The 10220-nt window shown below is 40.0% G+C and overlaps 1 protein-coding gene across 1 annotated transcript; it reads left to right on the forward strand.

The window, feature by feature from the left end:
• The first annotated feature begins 3502 nt into the window (after positions 1-3502).
• LOC122875813 (gastrula zinc finger protein XlCGF17.1-like) lies at positions 3503-6517 on the forward strand. Its single transcript, XM_044195359.1, has 2 exons — positions 3503-3818; positions 3977-6517. The coding sequence occupies exons 1-2, from the start codon at positions 3647-3649 to the stop codon at positions 4939-4941; spliced, it is 1137 nt and encodes a 378-aa protein (XP_044051294.1). The 5' UTR covers positions 3503-3646; the 3' UTR covers positions 4942-6517.
• Positions 6518-10220: the final 3703 nt, after the last annotated feature.

The following is a 10220-nucleotide window of genomic DNA, read 5'->3' on the forward strand; positions in this document are numbered from 1 at the left end:
GAGACTTGGTTACTACACCACTTGTGTTTTATTTTGAAATAACTGCCATGAAAACATAAAGTGGAAAGGGTAAAAGAGGTTTCTTTTCAAATAATACAGAGATGTTGCCCAGTGAAAATGTTTTTATCTAAATTTTAACTAGACATGGATACTTTGTGTACTTTTTTTATGTGTAAGATGAGATGAGTTTATCTGTTTTGGGAATACAGTAAAATATTTTGGACTGACAAGATGAATTTTCCTTATTAAAAAAGATGTGTAACTGATTTTTTTAAAGATACGTTTATGCTGTTTGGAGTCAGGAAGGAAGTTTACAAGACTGTGATATTTTACACATTGTTAACCTGCTTTTGATTTTCAGGAAATATCATATCCACACCAACAACTTCAAACCAAAGACCAAACTTTGATTTATGCAATGCCACTTTTACTGACACGGCAGCCATTGTTTCTTTATTTACTTTACATCTTTTTTCCAAGAAATATATTAATCTCTCATTTACCATCTGTTCCATCAATTAATAAATGTGTCATGTCAATGCAATTCAGCTAGTAATAGTTTGCAGGTTTATGAGCATCTTTCTAAGGTTTCCTTATGGGAATAATTATTGCTTCTTCCAACTTACTGGGATTCTTCCTTCTTCTCACCTGTACGCAACTGGACATGTTTCTTCAAGGCTGAGTTCATAGACAACGCCCTCTCACAGTAAACACAGGTGTAAGGCCTCTCACCTGTGTGAATTTGCAAATGTTCAAAGTGCCAGAAACTCTTCCAACAGCTGTTGCAAGCATATGGCATCTCACCTGAGTGGGTTATCATGTGTTGTTTGAGTTAAGGTTTGAAGCTGAATCCCTTTCCACAAACTGTGCAACTGAGTGTGAGTTGACATTTCTTGTAGAGCTGGTTGGTAAAGAAGCAGACCTTCTATACATTTAGCTCCAGCATCATGTAATTAACCCACTCTGTAGTGGGTTATCTCTGCAGCCAGTGTTACTACAGTGATCTACGCCAATAAAACTGAGGCAAAAGCCAAAGCCAGCCATTGTCAGAATCAGAATCAGAAATACTTTATTGATCCCCGAAGGGAAACTCTTTGTTACAGCAGCTCGTCTTTATGTCAGTGCACACAGGAGAAAGTACTAGCAAAAAAATATATAATACAATACACTATAAAAACTATAAAAAAACAGGTCAGAAAATAAATTATGTGCCAAGTGGGTATAAGTATAAAATAAAATAAGTGTGAAATACCAAGTGGGTTTACCAGTTGATAATTTATACCGTATTATCATCATCAACCGGTAAACCCACTTGGTACTTCACACTTATTTTATTTTATACTTATACCCACTTGGCACATTATTTATTTTGTTGAATTCCTTTCCACAATTTTGTTGAATTCCTTTCCACAAACTCTACATCTGAAGGGCTTTACCCCTATGTGAATCATCATGTGTTTCCTCACCAGAGCCTTTTGGGTGAACCCTTTCTCACAACTGTCACATTTTAAACACTTTTCACCAACCAGTGTGGCTCCTTAGGTAAATTTTAAACTTAAAAAAATCATGAAACTCCTCAGTGCAAAATAGACATTTTGGACTTTGCCTGCTCCATGTGTTTTGCATTTGTTGGACTGCTTGCTGATTTTTGACCACTGCCTGCCTGAAATCTATGTAAGCCTTTTGTGTTTCAAAAAATCTTTGAACTATACTAGCTGGCCTCCATTGTCTACATTTGGGTCCAAACCCTCGTGTTTCCTGCTTGACTACGACACTTTAATCTGTGGAGGCTCTGGGTCCTTTTGGTCCAGACTGGAGTTTCTCTCCTGGTTACAAAGCTGCTGGTTAGCAAGAACCTCCTCATTACAGACAGATGACTGTGACCATTCTTAGTGGTTATGTTAAAGCAGCACCTATGTAAAGCTATGAATCCTCCAGTGGTGGAAGGCGTATTCAGATCCTTTACATATGTAAACGGCGCAATACCACAATGTAAACACAATGTATACATTGTGCATTCAGAATTTTACTTAAATAAGAGTACAGACATATTATTGGCCAACTAAAGCCTACCATCCAGACCTCTCAGATCGTCTGGGACAGGTGTGCTTTCTGTCCCCAGAGTTAAAACTAAACAAGGAGAAGCAGCATTCAGTTTGTATGCACCATGTGTCTGGAAAAAACTCCCAGAAAACTGCAGGTCTGCTGCAACTGCAAGGCTGAAGATTTTCCTGTTTGCCAATGCCTTTTTATTAAATCAAATTATGATTAAACTGCTTCTACTTCTTAAACTGCACTGTAACTTTTACATTCCTGTTTTTATCTTCTATTTAACTCATTAAAATGTATTTATTTATTATTTTTTTTAAATTATCCCATGTTGCTTATATGTTTTGTGTAAAGCACTTTGAATTGCCTTGTTGAAATGTGGTATACAAATAAACTTGCCTTACCTCAAGTATCAAAAGTAGAAGTGCTCATAATGTAGACTGGCCCATTTCAGAATGTTAAATTATATATTATTGGATTAAAAATGTTGATACATTAATGTGTAAGCAGCATATTAATGGTGTAGCCATTTGAGGTGGAACAACTTTAAATACTGTGTAATCTATAATATCATTATTTAATGTGTTCATCATATGTTTTGCATGAAAAATGTGAATCTGCAAAATAACTAGTAACTGTGGCTGTGAAATAAATGTAGTGGAGTAACAAGTACAATGATTCTCTCTGAAATGTAGAAGGATAAAGTTGCATAAAATAGAAATAGTTAAGTTAAGTAGCCTACAACAGTGTACTTAAGTACAGCACTTAAGCAAATACACTTACTTACTTTCTGTTGATTGTGGTGGGTGGAGCTGGTGGTGTCTGTGTTGGCTCCCTGACAGTGTAACATTACAAACCTGCCCTGTGTAGTTTTATCTCCAGTTTCAAAACAACATACACGCTGAATATTTCTTCAGTAGCAGCAGTTAGTTGCTCATTGACAAAATTTCTGAAAATCTGGACCATGGGGCTATTATTGTAGGAGAACTATTTACAAATGTGAGTGGAGAATAACTGTATCAAAATGTGCAAAATAGTCTCTAAATGCTTATTTGTGAATGTGTACAGGAAGCTGAAAATGTGTATTCAGAATATGTGGGTGCTTAATAAGATTTGTAAATGTGTAAAAAATAAAAAATAAAAATCTCCAAATCTAGATTCAGATTTGCAAGTGTATTGAGATGTGTAAACAAATCTGTAAATGCGTAAATAGATATTAATGGCTAAAAAGCCATCAGTTACAACTCGGGTGGGCATGTCAATTGGCTGTCTTTTTACATATGACTTTTGCTACACTTCTGCTGTGGCAGAGATCTGAAAATGCGTGTGGTGATTTGTGTGTGCCTCAGTAGCTATGCAGCCCACATACCACCAGTCGGCGGTAGCACCCACACAGAATTTAGAATAAAATGCCATAAAAAGCAAAGCGGAACATAAAGCTCGCGCACTTCCACTGTCGGAACTTAACAGTGTGACATCCAGCGGAAGTAAACAATACAAGCGCTAGTAGCGTTAGCTGCATACATGTATAGAACTAGCTGCACGACGATATTGTTGTCGTAACGCAGAGAATTATTTCATTTGCAATTAAGCAACAATGTCTTCTGTTGAGTGTTTGAGAGAGTTTGTCAACGAGCGACTAACTGCTGCTGCTCAAGAAATATTCGGAGTTTTTAAAAAAACTATCGTCGGGTACGAGGAAGAGATCGATCGTCAGCGCAGACTGCTGGATATCTTTTGGAAACCTGAAATAAAGTTACACAGGATAGGTGTGTAAAACTTCATTATTTTAATAACACAAAACACAGGACTTCGATTTATATATAATCTAAAATGTATAAATACTGTAACTAATTCGTTCGCATGTCTAATTTTTTTCTTTACCATCACAGTAGTATCATGCTCCTTTTGTTCTCTGTCCCTCCAGAGCTCCCACAGCAACATGTCTGTACGGAGGAGGTGGTTCTGGCTGACCAGCAGCTCTGTATTCAGGAGAGGAACTCCAGTCTGGACCAAGAGGACCCAGAGCCTCCACAGATTAAAGAGGAACAGGAGGAACTCTGCACCAGTCAGGAGGGAGAGCAGCTTGTACTGAAGCAGGAGACTGATGCCTTTATGTTGACTCCTACTGATGAGGAAAGTGACCACAGTGAACCAGAACCAAACAGGGACCAGCAGCTCCTCTCTCACAACTCTCATGTAGCTGAGAGCCAAGATCAGAAAGGAGGCAAGCATGGAGACAGTAACAATGTATACAACTCTACCATGTCAGAGATTCATAATAATCCTCACACAGGTAAAAAGTCTTTAAAATGTGACACATGTGGAAAAGCTTTTAAGTATAAGTCAAAATTGCATACACACCTGAGAACCCACACAGGTGAGAAGCCGTACATTTGCAAGACCTGCGGGACAAAATTCTATGACATTTCAGGATTGAAAACACATATGCGAATCCACACAGGTAAGAAGCCGTATACTTGCAAAACATGTGGAAAATCTTACAGACATAGTGGTGATTTGACAGTCCACCTGAGAACCCACACAGGTGAAAAGCCGTATTCTTGCAATACATGTGGGAAAGATTTCAGAGCTAGTAATGTGTTCAAAGTCCATATGAGAACCCACACAGGTGAGAAGCCATACCTTTGCAAGACTTGCGGGAAAAGATTCATCGACATGTCAAAATTGAAAAGGCACATAAGAATCCACACAGGTGAGAAGCCATATAGTTGCAAAATATGCGGAAGATCTTATAGACAGAATGGTGATTTGACAGTCCACATGAGAACCCACACAGGTGAGAAGCCGTACCTTTGTAAGATCTGTGGGAAAAGATATGTTGATGCGTCTGCCTTGTCAAAGCACAGAAGATTGCATACGGGGAAGTAGCCTTGCATTTTTAAATATGTGGGAGACAGTTCAAGTGGTTTGTGGTCAACACACACAAGAACTCACAGAGGTGAGGAGCCACATAATTGCAGCACTTGTGGGAAAAACGTTTTACTTAAATCACATACTTGAAAACACACCTGAGGATCTTATCTGATCAATATCAAGAGAAACCATCAGGCTGAAGCTCCTGTGGAGACGTGTTCACCTGCTGAATGAAATACACTTTTGCAACAGCTACATCTCTGTAACTGAATGTAAAGTGTTTTCCATAAGATGAGATGTCACTTTCTTAGTGTAAGGTTCACCTTCATATGACTGTATTAGTTAAATTTCTGTTAGCAACAGTATTTCTTTAAAAATAATCGTAATCTCCCTAATGGAGGAAAACTGTTAGTTTCACAGTGAGTGCGCAGTAGTGGCTGTTAAAGTAATGGTGTGATCTCGATGGCTGTTTGTTTTGCCAAATGTCTATTTATGAAACATCTCAGCATCAATTTAGTTTAAAGTTCAAAGCTCAAGTTGTTTCATAGCTCTATATGAAGCCTCGTACACATCTTTGCAAGAAGTCAGATTTTACATTTGAGAATGACTGACATCATTATTTTATATTACCATATAAGAAGTCCTCTTAAATGTGAACGTGGCTTCTTTTGCTATTTCTATACATTACCTCACTTATGTGTCTGATAGTTGTTTTTGTATGACATAAGATCCATATTTACTATGCTTTTGTATTCTTATGATGATTCCACATCAACATTTATACATTTTTCTATCTTTTAAAAGTTTGTGTAGCTTTGGTACCATGTCTGTGTTTTTCACCTAATTAATTAAGCATGTATGGATGGACCTGAAGGTTCCCCTGGTTAGCTCAGTGGTGGAAGAAGTATTGAGAGCCTTTACTTAAGTAAAAGTGCTAATACCACACTGTGAAATACTCCACTACAAGCAAAAGCCCTGCATTCAAAACCTTACTTAAGTATGTAAGTATTATCAGCAAAATGTACTTAAAGTATCAAAAGTAAAAGTACTCATTCTGCAGAAAAATGGTCCCTGTCAGTGTTTTACTGTTATATCTGATACTATTATATCCTTCAGTTTATCACAAACATTCACATGCAAAACCACCACATTTGGAGATACATGGTTTTAACTGGACACGGAGGGTTTGAAAAATTGTAATCTGAAAAATGACTAAAGCTGTCAGACAAATGTAGTGGAGTAAAACCTACAATATTTGCCTCAGAGATGTAGTGGAGTAGAAGTGGAAAGTAGCATACAATGGAAATACTCAAGTAAAGTACAAGTACTTTGAATATGTACTTAAGTACAGTACTTGAGGAAACATACTTAGTTACATTCCATCACTGGGTTCGCTGTAGGAAAGCCAGAAGAAGAACATCTGGTATCACTTAGAGGATGTTTTTCCCACAAAAAAGAATGTAGTGTACCCACTGTTACTGGACTCCATACTATACACCTCTGTGTGCCTTATCTCAGGGCAGATTCTGGGTGGTACTCTGGTTCTACTCGGTCTGAACATGAGAGAAAATAAACCAGCTTTAACTAAGAATCGACTTGTGGCCTGATTGATTTCAACTTCATTGGATCCAAGATGAAAGAATCTCCCTTTCACTGACCAACAGACTAAAAGCATTTTTATTCTTATAAATGACTTAAAATATTCATTGTTTATCAAAACAGTTGTAGGTTAATGCCTGTTACTTTTTAAAGAATAGCATGGATACTCTGTATCAACTAGAAACACAGATCCAAAGCGACAGAAAAGTCCTCACAAAAGCAATAGTCAAACCAACGACCAGTTGAACTTCTTCAACTCACTTCAACGATCTCTTCATCTAAGCCATCAACTTGTCTCCCATTCCAACTAGGTTGCTTAAATAAGTTTTACCTTTAGTTAGCACTTCTTTACTGGATATGATCAATCTCTTTATAAGCAGGCTATGTACCATAGTTCTTTATAGTTGCTGTAATTAAACCTTTTCTTAAAAAGCCCAATCTTGATCCAGGGGTTTCAGGCAACTATAGACCTACAGTATATCTAACATTCCCTTTCTCTCCAAGATCCTTGAGAAAGCAGTCACCAATCAGCTCTGTGACTTTTTAAATAACAATAGTTTATTTGAGGATTTTCAGTCAGGATTTAGAGTGCATCGTAGCACAGAGACCCCACTGGTGAAAATGACAAATTATTTTTTATTTGCGTCAGACAATGGACTTGTCTCTGTACTTGTCTTGTTAGATCTTAGTGCTGCATTCGACACCATTGATCATCACATCCTATTACAGAGACTGGAACATTTAATTGGCATTGAAGGAACCGCGCTGAGCTGATTTGAATCCTATCTATCAGATCAATCTCAGTTTGTACACGTTAACGGTGAGTCCTCCATGCATGCCAAAGTTAGTCATTGAGTTCCACAAGGTTCTGTGCTTGGACAAATTCTGTTCACCTTATATATGCTTCCTTTAGGTAATATTATTAGGAAACACTCCATAAACTTTCATTGTTATGCGGATGATACCCAATTATATCTATCGATCAAGTATGAATTTGCATTTTGTCCCGCCCTCTCTCAACCCAACCAGCAGCGGCAGATGGCAGCCCACCACTGAGTCTGGTTCTGTCCAAGGTTTCCTCTTAAAGAAAGTTTGTTCTTGTCACTGTCGCCAAGTGCTTGCTCATGGTGGGATTTTTTGGGACTCTGTAAATAATACTATAAAGAGTACAGTCTAGACCTGCTCTATAGGAAAAGTGCAATGACATAACTTCTGTTATTAATAGGCGCTATATAAATAAAATTGAATGCAACCGCAAGGGGGCAAATGCAACTGCAAGGGGGCACAAGCCAGTGTCTTCTTGTGCCAGTCCCAAGTCTGGATAAATGCAGAAGGTTGTGTCAGGAAGGGCATCCGACGTAAAACACATGCCAAATTAAAAATGTGAATCGTGACAATGACTTCCATACCGGATCGGTCGGGGCCCGGGTTAACAACGACCGCCACCGGTGCTGTTGACCTACAGGGTACCAGTGGAAATTGGACTACTGTTGGTCGAAGACAAAGAAGGAGAGGAGGAAGGTGTGTTCGTAGGCAGAGAGAAGAGGAAAGCTAAGAATGTAGGAGTGACAGTAGGGACTTTGAATGTTGGGACTATGACTGGGAAGGCTAGAGAGTTGATTGACATAATGCAGAGAAGGAAGGTGGACATACTGTGTGTCCACAAGACCAGGTGGAAAGGTAGCAAGGCTAGGGTTCAAGTTGTTCTATCATGGGTCAGATAGGAAGAGAAACGGAGTAAGAGTTATCCTGAAAGAGGAGTTTGTGAGGAATGTTCTAGAGGTGAAAAGAGTATCAGACAGGTTGATGAGTCTGAAGCTGGAAATTGAAGGGGTGATGTTCAATGTTGTGAGTGGTTATGCCCCACAGGTAGGATGTGAGTTAGAAGAGAAGGAGAAATTCTGGAGTGAGTTAGATGAAGTGATGCAGAGCATCCCCAGAGGTGAGAGAGTGGTGATTGGTGCAGATTTCAATGGGCATGTAGGTGAAGGGAACAGAGGTGATGAGAATGTGATGGGCAGGTTTGGTCTTCAGGACAGGAACGCAGAAGGACAGATGGTGGTAGACTTTGCAAAGAGGATGGAAATGGCTGTAGTGAACACTGTCTTCCAGAAGAGGCAGGAACATAGGGTGACATATAAGAGCGGAGGTAGAAGCACTCAGGTGGACTACATCTTGTTTAGACATTGTAATCTGAAAGAGACTAGTGACTGTAAAGTTGTGGTAGGGGAGAGTGTAGCCAGACAACACAGGATGGCAGTGTGTAAAATGACTCTGGTGGTGAGGAAGATGAAGAAGACAAAGGCAGAGCAGAGGACGAAGTGGTGGAAGTTGAAAAAGGAAGAATGTTGTGTAGTTTTCAGGGAGGAGCTGAGACAGACTCTGGGTGGTCAGGAAGTGCTCCCACATGACTGGACCACTACAGCTAATGTGATCAGGGAGACAGGTAGGAGGGTACTCGGTGTGTCATCTGGAAAGAGGAAAGTGGACAGGGAGACTTGGTGGTGGAATGAGGAAGTTCAGGAGTGTAAACAAAGAAAGAGGTTAGCTAAGAAGAAGTGGGACACTAAGGGGACTGAAGAGAGTAGACAGGAGTACAGGGAGATGCAGCATAAGGTGAAGGTAGAGGTGGCAAAGGCCAAACAAAGAGCATATGAGGACTTGCATGCTAGGTTGGACACTAAAGAGGGAGAGGTGGATTTGTACAGGTTGGCCAGACAAAGAGATAGAGATGGGAAGGATGTGCAGCAGGTTAGGGTGATTAAAGATAAGGATGGAAATGTATTGACAGGTGCCAGGAGTGTGATGGGAAGATGGAAGAAGGAGTACTTTGAACAGTTGATGAATGAGGAAAATTAAAGGGAACGAAGAGTAGAAGAGGTGACTGGTGTGGAGCAGGAAGTAGCAAAGATTAGCAAGAGTGAAGTGAGGAGGACGTTGAAGAGGATGAAGAGTGGAAAGGCAGTTGGTCCTGATGACATACCTGTGGAGGTATGGAAGTGTCTAGGAGAGGTGGCAGTAGAGTTTCTGACTAGTTTGTTCAACAAGATCTTGGAGAGTGAGAGGATGCCCGAGGAATGGAGGAGAAGTGTACTGGCGCCAATTTTTAAGAACAAGGGAGATGTGCAGAGCTGTGGCAACTACAGAGGAATAAAGCTGATGAGCCATACAATGAAGTTGTGGGAAAGAGTAGTGGAAGCTAGGCTAAGGGCAGAGGTGAGCATTTGTGAGCAGCAAGATGGTTTCATGGCTAGAAAGAGTACAACAGATGCAGTATTTGCTTTGAGGATGCTGATGGAGAAGTACAGAGAAGGACAGGGTGCCGAGAGAGGAGCTGTGGTACTGTATGAGGAAGTCTGGAGTGGCAGAGAAGTATGTTAGAGTGGTGCAGGACATGTATGAGAGCTGTAAGACCGTGGTGAGGTGTGCTGTAGGTGTGACAGAGGAGTTCAAGGTGGAGATGGGTCTGCATCAAGGATCGGCTCTGAGCCCCTTCTTGTTTGCTCTGGTGATGGACAGGCTGACAGATGAGGTTAGACAGGAATCTTCATGGACTATGATGTTTGCGGATGACATTGTGATTTGTAGTGAGAGCAGGGAGCAGGTGGAGGAAAACCTAGAGAGATCGGTCTGCTCTGGAAAACAGAGGAATGAAGCTTAGCCGCAGTAAGACAGAATACATGTGCGTCAATGAG

Source organism: Siniperca chuatsi, linkage group LG5 (genome assembly GCF_020085105.1).
Source record: "Siniperca chuatsi isolate FFG_IHB_CAS linkage group LG5, ASM2008510v1, whole genome shotgun sequence".
NCBI classification, from domain to species: domain Eukaryota; kingdom Metazoa; phylum Chordata; class Actinopteri; order Centrarchiformes; family Sinipercidae; genus Siniperca; species Siniperca chuatsi.

Coding starts and splice junctions, on each gene's coding strand:
- LOC122875813 (XM_044195359.1), top strand. CDS start 3,647: ATGTCTTCTGTTGAGTGTTTGAGAGAGTTTGTCAACGAGCGACTAACT. Junction 3,819..3,976: donor AATAAAGTTACACAGGATAG/GTGTGTAAAACT, acceptor CTGTCCCTCCAG/AGCTCCCACAGCAACATGTC.